Genomic DNA, 18,061 nt, shown 5'->3' with positions numbered 1-18,061 from the left:
CTTTTATATTTAATCTATTATGTATTTGACAAAGATAATTTTATATGAACCTTTCTGGCTTTTTTAAACTCTTGACAATTCTGAGGACAGAGTCCACGTTCATTCCTTCCTTCAAAAATTTTCTTAAATAGTCTAAAAGAAGAAACTTCCTACTTATTAAAAAAAACTGAGAAGTTTCTTAAGTCCTTCATTGTTTAGTAAAGAAAATAAAAATGTGTATATTTTATTTGACAAACTGTGGAGTATTTGAATAAATATAAATACATGAAACTGAGCTTTCTGGGACTTAAAACTTCCTGAGAAATCAAATTCCTCTGACATAAAATACATGTAACAAATGTTTGCTGAATTAATGATACTGAAAGTTAAGCTTCACCTACCTTGAGCATACAAAGTCAGGACTGCCTGGATAGCTACATACACACCAGAAAACTGGTAAGTTTCAAACATTACCTAAAAGTGCAAAAGGAAAGGGAGAACATTAGTATTTTAAAATTACATTATACATATAATGTAATATATATATATATTAATATATGCTTTCTTGATGGCCAGAGTGGATTAGCTGATCAAAATAGAATCAAAGGACCCAAAAGAATCTTCCATTCTCTACAGCTGTTTCTTGCCTCTACTAAAGTCCTGCTGTCAGGCAGCCCCAATTTTGAGGACGGATTTTTTTTTAAAATACACACTGAGTCCCCAAGCATTTCTTAAGTTCTACAAAGCAAAGATTTCTGAGAGTTTTTAACTAATGGCAGGTAAGAGTGAAACAAAGTGTTCTGTTTTTGAACAAGACCTTCTCAACTCATGTCCCTTAAGGGAAATGTCTTTTAATTCAAAGACAAACTATACAAACTACTTAACTGCCAACCTTCCCATCCCTTTCCCTCAACCTGGGCCAAGCAAGACTGTGGCTCTACCTCCACGTAATAAACGGTACAGCAGGGAAACAAAACTAAACAATTCTTGAATGCTGGCAGATTCAGAAGCTGCTCAGCTGCTGAGTCTGTGCTCCACCCTGTGCTGAGGTCCACTGCAGGGATGAGGAGCTCCTTCACGTCCTCTCTGCTCACAATGCTGCTCACTGTCCATATCGCAGGTTGGCCAGGAATATTCTGTAGGATTTTCTCTGTCATCCACAGTTAGCATTCACTGACTGGCAGTGCAGACTACCACTATGAACATCTGATATTTAGAAATTTTACAACCGATCACAATGAGAATGATATTCAGTTTAAATTTTTTCAACTCTGGGGAATTCCATAGTGGTCCAGTGGTTAAAACTCTGTGTTTCCACTGCTGGGGGCACGATCCCTGGTCAGGGAACTAAGATCCCACATGCTACAGCCAAAACAAAACAAAAAAACCTCTAAATCACTATTCTGTATACCTGAAACTTAACACAGCATTGTAAATCAACCATACTTCAATAAAACTAAATTAAAATTTTTTTTTAAATCCTAATAAATAAATTTTACAACTCTGAAACACAAACTCATCAATTAAGCAACTAAATTTTCTGACTAGTATTCTATTCCATCATCCTTTATCCCCCTGCTACAGGGATGAAATTGGTATATAGCTGACCCTTGAACAACACAGGTTGTTCTGAATTGTGCAGGTTCATTTAATTGAAGATTTTTTTTAATAAATAAATACTACACCATCACATGATCCGAGATCAGCTGAATCCAGGGATACAGAACCTGGGATACAGAGGGCAAATTATAAAGTTTTACACAAATTTTGACTGAGGGGGATTGGCACCCTTAACCTTGTGTTGTTCAAAGGTCATTTGCATTTATCAACTGTATTTGCATTTATCAACTTGACAGTCTGTCAAACTTGTTTTTATTCATAAGATCATTAAGAAGTATTTGTAGTTCAGAAACAACTTTCTGAATGAGATTAAAATGGGGCATTATCAGTCATAGTCATATTTATATTTACAAGTAAAAAAGAGCATTGAACTAAGAAGAGTCCTTAGAGTGTGTAGTAAAACTAATTCTTGTCATTTCTGCAGTTTAAAAAAAATATCTGTCCTAGTCAAATAGTTAGTTAGTGGATGGCAGATATGGTGTTATCCACTACATAGCAAATGCCATCTCCCTGAATTTTCAGTTGAAAGAAAACTTGGTTTCCATTCTGCTACTGTATTATTTTTTTGAAAGAGGTTTCCTTGTCTCATAACCTCTTGATTCAATACAAAAATATCTCTACACTCTGTTTTTGCAATGCATTGCTAAAAATAAAGAGCAATTATAAATGACCACTTATCCATTACAAACTATTAGTAACTATAAATCATTTAGAAAGTATAAAGCACAATTAAAATATAAATACAATAAAGCCCATCTTTCATAGTTTCAGGGGTGGCTAGGAGGGGGGAAAAAAATGAACCATAAAAAATGATATGGATTCTGTAGCTAAAACCACAATCTCAAAATTTGAAAAAACAAAAATTTTAAATCTCTTCTAAAATTTCCATCAACATCTCAACATAGTCAATGAGTAAAACAAAACATTTATTTACATTAAGCAGTATCTGGAAAGCTAATAAAATCCAAAGTAATTAAAATTTCCTATCTCATATATAACAAAATGAAAGATAACTGTTGCAAAGTTACCCATCTAAAGTACTAAGAATGTAGACTTTTTGCTCTTTAACTGCCTACCTCGTTACTGTTTCCACCTCTCTTCCCGAGCCCTCCCATCTCCCTGGCCCCCAGCATTCCCCCACTGTCTGCTATCACTTCTTTGGTTAACTATATTATCTATATCCTCGTGACTCCCAAGTTTATACCTCCAGTCTCAGACTTTTCTCCTGAACTTGACCTTATATATATAACCATTTTTGCTTGGATGTCTAACGAAAACCTAACATGTCCAAAACTGAACTCCTGATCAATTTCCCTCCCCAATCCTGTTCTACTCTGTCTTTGCTCAAGTGAAACTTTGAGAGTTACCTCTCTATCACATGTATTTAAGAAATCAGGATTTTTTTTTTGGCCCTACCTTCGAAACAGAGCCACAATCTGGCCACTTATCATTACCTTCTCTGCTATTACCCCTAATCCTAACCATCATTATCTGGGTGTCTAGATAACTGAAAAAGTCTCCAAACTTATCTTTCTTCTACCCTTGCCTCCTTATGTTCTACATTCAACACAGCAGCCACAGAAACCTCCATCTGTAATAGCTCTTCCTTGTAACAGCCCTACATTTCACTCAGAGTTTAAATCTAATTTCCTATAAGAACCTACAAGGCCCTAGATGATTTGGCCCCATTATTTCTCCCACCTCATCTCCTGTTGCTCTCCCACACTGGCTTCCTTGTTGACTAATATGCCACACTTTCTCCCATTTCAAGACCTTTACACTGGTTACTCCTTTGCCTGGAATGCTTTTCCCCCAGTTAGTTACTGGCTAACTCCTTCCGTTTAAATATCACCTTACAGATACGTACTACCACAACCTATGAAAAACGCAGCCTTCCTTCATGCCCCATCTCCCTTACTCTTTCCCACCCCTCTTTCAGCATCTAGTATCTTCTAATAAACCATTCAATTAATTCATTTTTTTTTTGGTCTATTTTCCCCTGCTAGATGGTAAATTCCATAGCAGCAGGATTTTGGCTTTGTTTACTGGTATATTCTACTTATAATGACTAACATATACTTAGGTGCTCAATAAACAGGATCTGGGAGAAAGTAACAATTATTCTTATTTCCTATATTCTCAACAACAAGGGAAGATAAAACAAAAAAATTTGCTTTAATATCACATCACAGAAACATATATATGCACAACCCATCTAAAAACTTACCTCTACAATCTTCTCTCTGTTTTTGGTTGGGTTCATAGGAGGTTCTGTGAGTAGAATTTTACAATTCCTGGTATCTATGTTAAGTTTTTCTGGTCCAAATGTGTAGTCCCATAGGTGTTTCATGTCATCCCAATTTCGTACTATGCCATTTTCCATAGGGTAATTAACTTCTAACATCGAGCGTAATTCACTTGCCTCATCACCAACCATAAGATCCTAGAAAATTATAATATCAAAGCTTTAGACCAAATTTTTGCATAAAATACCATCAGAAAATTATCCTTATATTTTGGAAAACTGGGGAATAATTAATTTTAATATTTCTGGCACTTTCAGATAAATTTCTTCATTCCACAAGTTAAAAAGTCGATCTCTCCTTTAATGAACAATGTCTTGCAAATCTTAATCATAAATAATACGTTTTTATGTACAATGTGGTTTAAATCAATAAATTGACCTTACCTTTAATAAATATGTTTCCAAAAGAAGAGTATTAGCACAAATAAACCCCACATTTTCATATTTTGGAGGGGTTTGTATGAGGTTTCATCTCTTTCTTTTGCTCAAATGTTCAAAAAATAAGGCCTGTGATATGTGAGATAGCACATCAGGGGGAAAAAAAACTTGTAGAAAAATGCTCAACGCATGCAGCACATTTCTTTGTACTAAATATCAAAATGATAAGTGTAGTACCATACAGCATAATGAGAAGCAAAAAATAAAATGATTTTTATTATACTGTAATAATGGATATATGCACCACAAACTTGTAAATTTCACAAACGTCTACCTAGATATGCCTCAATTAAAACTGAAATTAAGCTTCAATATATGCCTCACCAAGATGAAAGATAATTTGTAGAGATACAAAAAATTATGATACAGAGAAGAAATTCTTCTTTAAAATTATCTCATAAGCAACATTTCCGATCTTAAAGTATACTATGCTATCACCCAGGAAGCAGAATACTCACAAGTCTTGTCTCCAACGAGCACATACTTAAGATGACCCACATTTCAAAAGTCAAATTTTATGTGTATAAGGCTAAATGATGTCTCAGAATTAAAACTTACTTTAAAAATTGGCTAGTCAAAATACTAAATGATCCTGACTTAAACATATATTGATGAATTTAAAAAAATGCTAGTATCAAAAATAGCTACTATTTGCTGTAAGATCTTAAGATGTTTTAAAACAGAAGTTTAAATAAATATATGACTTTAAAATTTTTTTAAATAATGATTTTAAAAAAGAGATAAGAAAGAAATCAGGGTGAGAACTCTATTTAAAGACAACAACAACCAAAAAACAAAAACCACTGGAAAATCCACTGAAAGCGACAAAAAGGAAAAACAAAGTTAAAGCAGATGCTAGAAATATTCACTAAAATGTTTCTATTACAACTAAATTTCATGTAAAATTAATGTACCATGCCTTAATACTCAAACTTCTTAAATACTATTTAGAATTATCTGATACAAAAATGAAAAACTAAAAATCTTATATTAGAGAACTCTAGTAAATGACATGCATTTGTTGAATTACTTAGGGAAAAGAATACTGTTAATTTCAAATACATTGAAAGACAAGCTACACTGATGGACAGATGGATAAATCGATAAATATGTGATATATCAGTATAGTAAACATTAATGTCAGAATCGAGGTGATGGATCTATGGGTTTCATGGTAAAATTCCTTTAACTTTGCTGTGTATTCCAAATACTTCATAATAAAATGTCAGGGGGAGGAATCTGTATCTCCAAATACCTGTATGACTTCCGGCCATCAATATAATTTAATATATAATGTTAGTTACTTTTTTCTGGAATGTATCTTTCTGTGTGTTATACAAGATAGTAATAGATTAGATAATTAAGATGGTTTATATCACTGATACATATTCACAACTATATTTCAACAAATTTAGTATAAATCTGGTCTAATCGCATCTGACTATTTAGTTCTTATTCCATGCAAGAATAGGGGCCTACATATGTCTGATCTAATACCAACTCAAAGTGTCATGTGTCTACTTCTAGGGCACACATACTATGAAGAATTAACTGAAACATCTGGCATCAAGTATCTTACCATCCCTCTGAACAAAGAGGACATTTAAAAGGAAAGAAAACAAGTGTTAACTTGTCAAATTAGTGCAAACATTCTTGAGTAACTCAAGCTACCTAATTCAAAAATTTATTTAAAATTTTATTCCAAAAAATCCTAAAACATAGTTTTCCCTAGAACATTTCAACTTCCCAAACTCCAAAATGCTAAGAGTTTTATGGAACTTGCCTTCATCTTTAAGATCAAAATTACAAGCGGTCAGATCAGGCCTTGTTTTGTTTGTTTTTTTTTTTACCACCCACCTCATCACTGGACCTCAAGCCTAAACCATCACCTATTATCTGAAAAAATGAAAAATTACAGTAACTGTCTGAAATGCCATTTTAAAGGCATTTATATTTTATGAAAAGCAAGCAGTGTAGATGAGATACGCCAAGAATCATTCTGAACAATATCACCACAACTTGGAAATCAGATCAAATATACTCTAAAACCACAATTAAATTCCTAAGAAAGAAATTTCATAAAAAGCATTAAAGAGTTCTCTGCAAGTACCCTCTTTTCTTACTCTCCTTAGGATTTTAAGACAAATGTATGATCTTTTATTTAGAGATATAGTAATTTCCAGTTTTCCATGTTTTTCTTTATTCAAAAGAAGACTTGCCACTAGTTTAACTAGTTACTGTTACTAGCTAAAATACTTATCACTAGAAAGGCCTGATATTTATCTCTGTCAAAGTTACTTACAAATAATATTAAAAACAAATGAGAATATCTACTATAGAAAAACATAAGACTATCACAGAAAAATATAATAAAAGACTCAACTGCCGGGATGTGTCTAGTTCTAGTTCAAATGAAAAAGGCACAATGGTTTTTATTTAGAGGTAAAATCCACTGTCAATGGAAAAGTCTTACAAGACTTTGACCTTTTTCTTATTTATAATCAGGTAATGTCAAATCTGCTCATAAATAATGATAATACAGGAAACCAATCAATCTCTTTTTCTCTCCTTTACTATTTATAGTTCATTGGCACATTACAATCTTACCTAGTTTATTAAATACACATATGATACTGTACCAGATGCAAATATATACATATATAGGCTATGACAAGCAATGTTCAATTTAACAGTGGTCAGTAAAGTGAATTGATCCAAGTGCAACAACCTCACCCCACTTTTCTGGATCACACATATCCTAAAGAAAGCCACTTGGTTTCTAACATAATGCACACTACATTCCATTTTAATTGTAACATTCATCTACAAAAAACACAAGGAAAACAATTCAAAACTATGTTAGTAATTAGTTCTGGTTTGGTCCATTGTATGCAATCAGGAGAGTATAGGACTTAATTAGTTGCTACCAAATTGAAGCAATGAAAAAGGTTAAAAATCAAAGTACTTAGAAATTAAAATATGGAATCACCCCCCTCCCCAATACTAAAGGGACACAAAACAACAACTACTGTCCCACCAAGCAAAAGTGGAAAACAAACAGAGAGCATGTGTGTAACCTCACTTACCATCTTTTTGTTATTCTACTTCAACAGGTCAAGAAAGGTGAAGAGAGAGAAGGTAGAAGTGAGAGTCAGAAAAGGCCTAAATAAAATCCTCACTGAAATTTTTAAACATACAAGCAATAGAGACAAATTAGGTCGAGGCAGATGCAGTACTACTACAGTTTACGGAGTTAATAATTAGGGCCAAATTAACACGGACAGTTATTACCTCCTGAATGAAAGTTAACTCGTTAAACAATTTAAATTTCCAGTTTTCAGTCTACCACATTTTAGGTAACAAGACACAAAAAGTATAAATCAATCCACTAGGCATAGGTATTCCAAAAAAGTCAAATTTCTTTCATTTGTTACTGAATTTAAGTACCTTTAATTAAGGAAAATAAACAGCAGAAAAGGTCTAGCTGAATAGGTAAAGGGTGTGTAGAGTGATTTTCCAAGCTCTAGTAGTCAAGTTAAATTTGACACAGTTCTCTTTTCTTTCACTGTTTTCTACTGGAAGAACAAATTAACTTGAAAGACTTAAAAAGATTAAGCAGACTGAACAGAAATAAACCAACTTAACAGACTGACAAACCATACAAGCAAATGCTACTGGGGAATTCCTTAGCAAAAATGTCTTATTTGAGTATCACTTAGACTCATTTCTATCACTTCCCCTTAAAAAGCAAGAAAAGTGGGAGTAAAAAATACAGGTAATTATTTGTGACTATGCTGGACAATAAAAATAGCTATATGTGATGTAGCTTAATACCTCAAAAATGTTATTATCCATAAAGTATATTCAAAAACCATTCTTCTTTAAAAGGCTGATACTGAATAAACGTGACTTTCAACATTATTAAAAAAACTTTATCCTTATCACTATTACTAGCTAAATTTTTAGCTGAGTTCATTTAAGATGGAATTCAATCAGAACAAAAGGAGTTAACAAAAAGAGAATATGGGATTCTATAAAATTCCCAAAAGACCCTAAAAAAAAAAACCCAAACCAAAAAACTCTCATATTGAGTATCCCTTCTGATTGTAATAAAACAGAGGCCAGAATCATTCACTTTTTTAAGTCTTTAAAAACATTATCACAGAACCCAAGTTTCAGTTTGTATTTTTATTCATCGTGTAACTCAATCCTCTAGTCCCAACAGCAGAGAGCTCTTAAGCAGCAAATGTCTACTATCTATTACCAGCTTTCTAGACACCTCAAACAAACATCCCACGGGTACCTTAACTTAGAACCTAACACACTCTCTGAAGTCTTGTCAAGGACTGTCCAGATAGGACCAACGATGCTAGTCTGTTCACAAATGATTCATAAAACGGCTTCTAAATTCTACTACATTTCGTATAACCTAACCTGATCCCTAGGCTATCTGAAGATTTTAAGTCAAGTGGTAACCACTGATTTTGATTGTTCTTTTTTTTTCCCCCTTCTAAAATATTGTTAACTCCCTTTTGATTTCCACCTCCTTTAATAGAAGATGAAAATCTATTAAGGTCCAATCTCATGTTAAGAACAGTACGTAGGCGATGACAACATTCCCGCCCTTCTCCTTGTCCTAAGATAAAAGATGCAAGGTCAAATAAAGACTTGCACAGCTTCCTCCTGCACACTATGGAAATCAGTTATTATACTGGGGAAAAAAGGAACCAGTAAGATGCACACTCTGTTTTTCCTGACTAGCTATATAAAAATGTAGGGGCATCAGGCCATGAGAACATGGAAGAAGTTTCAGCTCCCAAAGAGACACTAACCCTGAATGACAAATATATGAAATTGAAAGACATAAAAATACCAGGCTGATTTCTTTTAAAATTATACTATAGGGCTTTAAGTCCCTAATACAGCATTCACATCAACATAAAAATCTTATTTTTATTGTATTCAGAGAGTAATGGCTACACTTAAAGTCAGACGAAATTACTTTCAGTTTCTGTACCTTTCTTCACGTGTTGATAAAAATTTAAAATATAAGCAATTCGGCCCTCCTCCTTTGCTTTTCAAGGCATCAACATCTTAAAACTACTTAATTCAAAGAACACTTCAGTAGGTTTTGCTCCTCATTTATCAATAAATAAAATATTACCTTGATTTCAATGTTTCCCACTTTGGTGGTCGATCTGATAATAGGTCTTCCAACCAAAGCTGGGAAGATATGTTCTGGAAAGTTAGAGCCTGCATATCCACACTTCACAAACTGGAAAAGAACAGTAAAAAGTGGGTTAGTGTCAAAGTATTTACACTATTATCCATTTAACAACTGCATCTGAAAAGTACTGCTTTGCATTTATATAATATTCTAAACTTTTGGTGCTTTCAAATTACCCAAAGTAATCACCAGGTCTATCATATCCTCCATTTGTTTCCTTCATGGACCGACTACTGGAGTTCCCATTTCTTGACTGGTTAACTCTTAGGGAAAGCCTCAAGGGACCTAAGCTGAGCAGTGCATGCTGGAACCTGCTGCCTTGATGCACAGCAAGGAAGGGACAAATTCATTCAAAGAATGCTAAGGAGTTTTAAAAGAAATGTCAGAAAATGGACAGAACCAAAGCAGGCTTTCATTCATGTCTGGCAATTCACTTAAGTAACATCATGTCCCAAAATGGGAAAATCAAATGGCATCTGGACCAGCATCAAGTTAAAATAAACATTTATTAAGCATTTTTGGCTATTTACATTTTTATATTTAGAGAAACATTTAGTAATACCAGGTGACATAAGTTCATATTTAGATAGTGTACTTCTCCAATGAGGATGTAGCATTGATTCTAATAATACTTCCACTTTATGAATAAGAAACAGATGCACTAGGAGATTTAATGACTCCTAGGGTTTTTAATGCTTGTATCAGTAATACAATCTGCTTAGCCTTATTTTTAAGAGCAGCCATTACAAGGAAGGCAGTTAAAAACTTCAGGGTGGGAGGAAGAAGCTATATGAGAGAGGAGCTGTCATCAACCTCTACCATTCCCTTAACAAGATTTTGTGCAATGTACAGTAGACTGTGCAAACACTTTTGTGTCTACTGATGAATCCCAAGCACCTAGAACAGAGTCTGACACAAACTAGGTGCGTATTATTTAACTGATCAATAAAAATGAAGTTTTGCTGCTGACTCAAAAGTACAATATTATGATTATTTTAATATAGAGAATATGTTCAATATTGAGACAATCTATTGTTCCATGGATTTGGCACCACATTCTCTTAGAAGAATTTAGGAGAAAAACAATATCTGAATGTGACATATGACAGAAATAACACGAAAGTGGATAGAAAGCTGTTACATACAAGGAACTGTTTTGTTTGATGGTGGTAAAAGTTAGCAACAACCTGAAACTCACTGACTTCTGACTAACCCTCTAAAATACAAATTTTTTCTATTTCAAAGATAACCTTGTTGGAAATGATGCTGATGAACCACATTCAATTATAAATAGCCTAGTACATTCTGCCATGCATAACTGCAAGTTTTTTAAAAATAGTACTTAAAAAAAATATGTTAAAATCATGTCTTCAGCAGACTGAAGCTCTAGTCTGAAAAAAATCTGTATAAAATTTAAAAAATTGCACATTTCCAATACCACCTGAGTTCATATCCCCTCATTCATGTTCACATTTTAGAATTCACATAAAATATACCATTCAAATAGGTTTTCTTCCAAACCCACAAAACCTAGTCCTGCTCAGTTTGCCACTGAACCTAGGTTTTCTAAAACCTAAAACTATGATACGATTCTTTCTGGATTACCTTCCAAGGCTGAAGTTAGTGTGATATGATGGCATATGCAATAGATATCCTGCTTGCTCATACCTACTTCTACTTGAATAGTGGTTGATAGTAAAGAACAATATACTTCCCACCCTAAAAAAAAGTGTTTAACATAATTCAGAAGTGTTAGTTCATTTTTCCACAATATCTTCCCAAATAATTTATCAATCTGACCCAGAAAGAGCTGGAGCGACAACTGCCACAGACAAAGAATAATACTTAGTATTTTCTAGTCTATTCAAATTAAAAGGAAAAAACCTCTTACACTCATCTCTTCTAAATCAAACTCTCTAGTCCTTAAGCCAAAAGCCAGCTCACTTGATGTGAACTGAAATCAGATGTAAGACCAGAGAATCTCTTCTCATTATGCCACTATATTCATATTTCTACATAAATAAAATCTGTCATGACCACCAGACAAGTATCAGCTTTAGTCATAATTTATACATATATTCCAAATATAAACAGCAAATACAATGTACACATTAAATTTTTATGTAGTGACATAATGAGCAGATAAACACACTAGGTGAGACAAAAGTGTCCATGAGTATAAACATTCTTAAGAAAATTGTAAAATGAATGAAAAAAAAGAATCTACACATTTGTAAAGGCAATTTCAGCATATTAAATGCAAACCAATGATTTACCTGAGAAATCGTAACACTAGGTGAAGGTGGGAGGAGGAGCCTGGGATGGAGCCCAAGTCAAGTGTCTGTCCCATCCCCCCACCCCCCACGCCCCCAGGCAGTCAGGAGGCTGGGGAGGTAAAATTCTTGTTCGAGCATATTTCACAGGACAACATATTTGCCAAGTGCCTAAGGTAAGAAGACAAAAATTAAGAATTCCTAAAACTATAAAAGTAACTCCAAACTACTATCCTGTGCTTCATTAAAAGATGAAGGAACTTCTCCGGAGGTCCAGTGGCTAAGACTCCGCATTCCCAATGCAGGGAGACCAGGGGTCAGGAAACTAGATTCCACATGCCACAACTAAAGCTCCCATGTGCCATAGCTAACCTGGTGCCACCGAATAAACGCATTAATTAAAATAAATATTTTTAAAAATAAATATTTTTAAAAATTATTTAAAAAATGGAAAGTTGGCTTTTAGTTCAAATTAAAGACAGCAATCACTAATTAATGAGATTATTTACTCTGATTAAGCAGTAGCTTATTGGAAGTAGATGCTGCCACAGTAATCCAGTGCTAGAATTCCTACAGGGAACTAGTGTTTGGTCAAAATGGCAATAGCTGCACTATATCACATTATTTCAGATGTCAATGCATTAGCAGTTAAAATAACAAGAACATAATTACAATGATCTATTTCTCAGTCATATATAACCAACAGACAACCTGGCATTTCCTTTCTTGCAAAAAAGCCAGTATTTTTTTTTTTAAGATCTAAACCATAAGGTAATAATATACAAAGAAAATATTCTTTTCTAAACTACTTGTTTGGCATAACTTTAATTCTTGAAATACCTCCCCTCACTTCAATCATTTTAAGACCTCGTGACTTAGTTCTCTCACTGTGTGCAATAAGGCTGTGTTTAAGAAACAGACTTTACCATATATAGTTTCCTCTTCATAGCACTGTGGTTTAAACAGGCTCCCTTACTTCCCACTGAGTCATCAAATGGTAAGAACATGAACAATATAATTTTAAGAAAAAAAAAAAGCCCTTGTACATTTGCTCTAAAGGTATCTTTCTCCCCTTAAAAAACAAACTGGGATTTATAAAGCTTCATTTGGGCTTATTTAATTTGTATTTTTCCTTTATTATTTTAAACAAATGGCACTGATATAATAATTTAATTGCATAGTGATTACTCTGATCTTAGATCACCAAAATATTTATTGTTTATTCCAAAGCATCTACTTTTGATTTGGTTCTACTTCAAACACTCCTAAATCCAACATATAAATTTGTTTAAGCCTGATAAAGCAAGCTGTAATCAACTACAAATGTGAACTGTGTAAGTACAATTTAAAAAAAAAAGTGTAACTATCTTAGCACTACCAGCTACTCTGTATCACTGGACCCTAAAAATTATAACAGTCACACAGCAGGCGCTCCAGAAGTCTTCACTGTAGGTAAACCAACTCAATGTTGATGAAATCACCCAAGTTTGGCCAAAAAATACACAACATCAGGGGCCTGGGCCCAACCCCTGAAAAGCACCTAAGCCGAAGCAGATCTCCACATCTTCACCTATCTGGCCACTTTCCCCAGCTTTATTTTAGGTGGCGGTTTACACAGGCTCCGTTTTAGGTTTGGATGGTTATGAGGATGAAGTGCATAAGGTATTGGAATCGGATGAGCTTTCCTCCTCTAGGAGGCCCTACAGAGGCACTGGTCAGCTTGGGAACCGGAGAGGTCGAAGAGCAGGACCACAACCTGGCATGTGATCGTAAGAACTCATCTACCCTTAGGGCTTTCCATTTAGGGCCTGCCAGAGAAGGCAATGGCACCCCACTCCAGTACTCTTGCCTGGAAAACCCCATGGACGGAGGAGCCTGGTAGGCTGCAGTCCATGGGGTCGCTAGGAGTCGGACGTGACTGAGCGAATTCCCTTTCACTTTTCACTTTCATGCATTGGAGAAGGAAATGGCAACCCACTCCAGTGTTCTTGCCTGGAGAATCCCAGGGATGGGGGAGCCTGGTGGGCTGCCATCTATGGGGTCGCACAGAGTCGGACACGACTGACGTGACTTAGCAGCAGCAGCAGCAGAGTGGCTTAAAAAAAAAAAAAAATCAACTTCTCAAATGGCCTATAATTTTAAAACCTAAAATGTGTTAAGAGGCAAGTTGCTTTAGAGTAACAACTATTCTCATAAATTTTTAGAAACTAAATTTTAGTATCTTCTTAATCACAGAAGAATCATTAGACCTTCAAGTACCTAAATAAAATCAAGAGGACTATGAAATATAAGAAATACAGACTCTAAGTGGCTCCTAATTCTCTAAATTTTCAGAAATATCAAAGCATTCTTGACTACGTACTACATCAGAGCTTTCTTCATGAAGTTTCTTCATGAAGTCAATCATGTCCTATAGAAAATCTGGATATTTAAAGTAACTAGAAATACAATGCCAAATATTACACAAGGTTTTGTTTGAATTAACTACACTTATCTACTTATGTCACAATAACTTATCTTTTGTCTTAAGGAACAAGATTCTTAAATTATAGATTAGACATAAGGCTAATCAGATATACAATGAGTTTTCTAACAAGCTAATGAAACAGTAACATAAAACGAATTATGGGACTTGCTTCCACTATAGCGGGCGTGGGTTCTGTCCCTGGCCAGGGAACTAAGATCCCCACATGCCACAAAGCCAAAAAAAAAAAGTTTAAGAACAAGAAAAAAAAATTCTTTTTTAATTAAATATTATGAAAAAACATATACTACAAAAACTGGTTTCACTGTCCTTCAAAGAGGAGGAATGCATTAAAATATAACTGACTTCAATTTCTAAAAAAAAAAAAACTGGCATAGTCACAAAAAAATACATTAGTATCAATTTTTTAAAGATTTACATTTATTTAGATGTCAATTTGAGACTACAGGGGGGAATTAGGCCAATTTTTTTTTAAAAAGCACCTTTAAAGTGAGTTTTAACTGTAAAAGGAACACATTTATAATTTCATTTAAAGACAGTTTAACATTAAATGGTTTGTTAAAAAATAAAGAACATTTTCCCAATAACTGAGTCATGAAGTCCTTCCCACCTGACCTTACTCTTATCCCTCGTCTCACAGATAACCACGATGAACATAAATTTCTCACAAATCCCTTCAAAACTTTCACATACACATACACATTTGTGGACACATAAATAACTTTAATAAAGAACACACACATAAATGAAAATAAAATTTTTAAATGTTTTTGTGGTGATGAAGCTGCCTCTTTTTAAGTACTATGCTGTTTTGTATGAAAGTGAAAGTGAAGTCGCTCAGTTGTGTCCAATTCTTTGGGACCCCATGGACTGTAGCCTACCAGGCTCCTCTGTCCATGGGATTTTCCAGGCAATAGTACTGGAGTGGATTGGCATTTCCTTCTCCAGGGGATCTTCCCAACCCAGGGATTGAACCCGGGTCTCCCGCATTGTAAACAGACACTTCAACATCTGAGCCACCAAAAAAAATGATAACACTCTTCTTACTCTCATCCATTTTCAACTTAGTTCAGATAAAGCTAGTATAATCATTGCTTGTAAAAATTCAATCAAAGGCAGTATTATGGCGGTGAATATCAACTCTTTTCTCCCCTCAACGATCCAGTTTCCAAAGTGACTTGAAGTTCATGCAAAATCTATTTTAATTCATATATTACATTTATGGAAGGAAGGGGATAAAGTGACAAAATACTGCAGCTTCAAAATGGTTAGAAATTGCTGTAATGCAGGGGGAAGTGATCACCACACAACTCACCCAAAATAACTAAGAGTTCTGTATTCTAATTTGATGACTTCGCTGCCTAAAATACATTTTTTTTTAATTGGGGGGAGGGGTGACTGAAAGAAACAACTTTCAAATAATGTCTAAATCAGTGTTTTACTCTGATTTTTACAATTATTTGCATTTTAGGATCTTAAATACTAACATTAACCAATAAGCCTGCCAATAAGGGAAAAAAAGAGGAGGGGTAACCCAAACTGATTAACTTCCCTAAGGTTAGTAGAATTAATACTTGGGCCTTAAAGGATCAACATCAACCACGGAAACATACTGGTCTCTGGAGGGCTGCACCTGGGCCAAATATCCAGCATGGAGAACAAAAAGTAAATGATGCACAACCGATCTGGCCTTCCATCCTCTCAGAAAACAAGAAAACAAAACAACAAAAGCCTCAAACACTGCGAAAGGACTGAGGTTCATTGCCTGACAGCACTTCCCTTTTTTCTTTAAACCCGTTTCCTGCCTCCTGTTCCGTATCTTCAACTCTACAGGAAGAGCAAGGCCTCTTGGTCTTTTTCCTTTTTACACACCGGCGACCCTGGAGAATGAAGCCCTTTCGCAACGCACAAGCCCAGCCTTTTACCCCTCCAGCCCTCGAGCCAAATTCCTGCGGCTAGAGCGCTGGGCCGGCCCCGGCCCGGTAGCAGGTGGGAACCCCATCCATCGCCGGCCTCGCCCACCGTCCTGACCCCGAGCTGCGGGACTGCCCAGCTCGGGGCTACTAAGGAGTCCAGCCCGCTCGAGCCCCACACCCACGCGGGTGGAAAGCGCTGGCCAGCGCCCCTCGGCTCGGGCGGCAGAGGGCCCAGGGGTGCAGCTCCGGGCGCTTTAGGCCCGCGCGCTCCCCGCACATCCGCGCCGCGGCCTACGGCCGCTGCAGCCTCCCCGCCGAGCGCTTACCCCGGTGCCGTTGTCGCACACCACCACCTTCCTGCCCTGGCTGTCCATCGTCCTCCCGGAAGAGAGCCGGAGCCGCAGCCGCTGCCGAACAACCTAGAGGACCCACCGTCCGTCTCGTTCCTCTTCCTCCTCCTCCCTCTTCCTGGCCCCGCCTTCGGCCTAACTTTTCTCCCCCAACCGGAAGTAACCGCCGGGTTTCACCCGCCACCTAACAAACTGCCTGAGCGGAAGAGGCGGGGACGGGAGGAAGGAGGCCGAGACTGGCAGTGGTGCACTCCAATAATGAAAAAAGGAGCCCGAGGCCCCACCTACGGCGCCAGCCCGGCTCCCGCGCCTGCTCCGCCTTTAGGGTCGCCGCCCTTCCGGGTTCTGCCTGTGGGCGTCTTGTTCCCGACACTTCGGTGGGCAATAACGGCAGCCGAGCTGCCAGGCGGTTTGCCCTGCTTTCTAAGACTTCGCAGGAGTTCGGGGTTTCCGAAGGAGTTCGGGGTTTCCGAACTTCTCTCAAATATGATGGCATTTTTAAATACATTAATGTCATTCATACAATAAATGATTGTTGAGTGTAACAAGTATTTATTGTTACTTGTTTCATGTGTCTATACTAGACGTGTATTAACTAGACATGTAAATAGACGGCGGTAGGCCCAGATCACGTAAGTCTTCGTTGGCAGGGCCGTATTTGAAAATAGGGTTGCCCAATTTCAAAGTTGACAGCCTAGGTTCAAACAGGTACAGTAGAGGTGTGAAGCAATATGGTGCTGCTGAAAGGTAAGTGGTGAGCAGTGAGGCTCACCTAACTAACGGCAATCCCGGACGAGATCGGTTGGACTGGAATCGGAGGGATCTGTATAAATGCACGATTTCATGTGTCTGTACTAGAATGTGTCTAGTGTAACAATAAATACTTTAGTCTAGTATAGACACAATTTCATGTGTCTGTACTAGACTTCATGGGAAATAGATGGGGAAACAGTGGAAACAGTGTCAGACTTTATTTTTCTGGGCTCCAAAATCACTGCAGATGGTGACTGCAGCCATGAAATTAAAAGACGCTTACTCCTTGGAAGGAAAGTTATGACCAACCTAGATAGCATATTGAAAAGCAGAGACATTACTTTGCCAACAAAGGTCCGTCTAGTCAAGGCTATGGTTTTTCCTGTGGTCATGTATGGATGTGAGAGTTGGACTGTGAAGAAGGTTGAGCGCCGAAGAATTGATGCTTTTGAAGTGTGGTGTTGGAGAAGACTCTTGAGAGTCCCTTGGACTGCAAGGAGATCCAACCAATACTTATTGAAGGAGATCAGCCCTGGGATTTCTTTGGAAGGAATGATGCTAAAGCTGAAACTCCAGTACTTTGGCCACCTCATGCGAAGAGTTGACTCATTGGAAAAGACTCTGATGCTGGGAGGGATTGGGGGCAGGAGGAGAAGGGGACGACAGAGGATGAGATGGCTGGATGGCATCACTGACTGTATGGACGTGAGTGTGA

At 36.6% G+C, this 18,061-nt stretch overlaps 1 protein-coding gene across 1 annotated transcript in view; it reads right to left on the bottom strand.

Annotated features, from left to right (window-relative positions):
- Window positions 1–16,687, bottom strand: part of ACTR2 (actin related protein 2) — a 37,668-nt gene extending 20,981 nt beyond the window's left edge. The window contains exons 1-4 of the mRNA NM_001102213.1: window positions 16,570–16,687; window positions 9,507–9,617; window positions 3,827–4,042; window positions 381–453 (exon numbers count right to left, since the gene is read on the bottom strand). Of these exons, the coding sequence (NP_001095683.1) occupies window positions 381–453; window positions 3,827–4,042; window positions 9,507–9,617; window positions 16,570–16,617 (448 nt within the window). The 5' untranslated portion in view covers window positions 16,618–16,687. The remainder of the gene's footprint in view (window positions 1–380; window positions 454–3,826; window positions 4,043–9,506; window positions 9,618–16,569) is intronic.
- Between the last annotated feature and the right edge of the window lie 1,374 nt (window positions 16,688–18,061).

This window comes from Bos taurus, chromosome 11 (assembly GCF_002263795.3).
Source record: "Bos taurus isolate L1 Dominette 01449 registration number 42190680 breed Hereford chromosome 11, ARS-UCD2.0, whole genome shotgun sequence".
Lineage (NCBI taxonomy): Eukaryota > Metazoa > Chordata > Mammalia > Artiodactyla > Bovidae > Bos > Bos taurus.
Note: the sequence above shows the minus strand (reverse complement) of the source record. Positions and strands in the feature narration are given on the sequence as shown.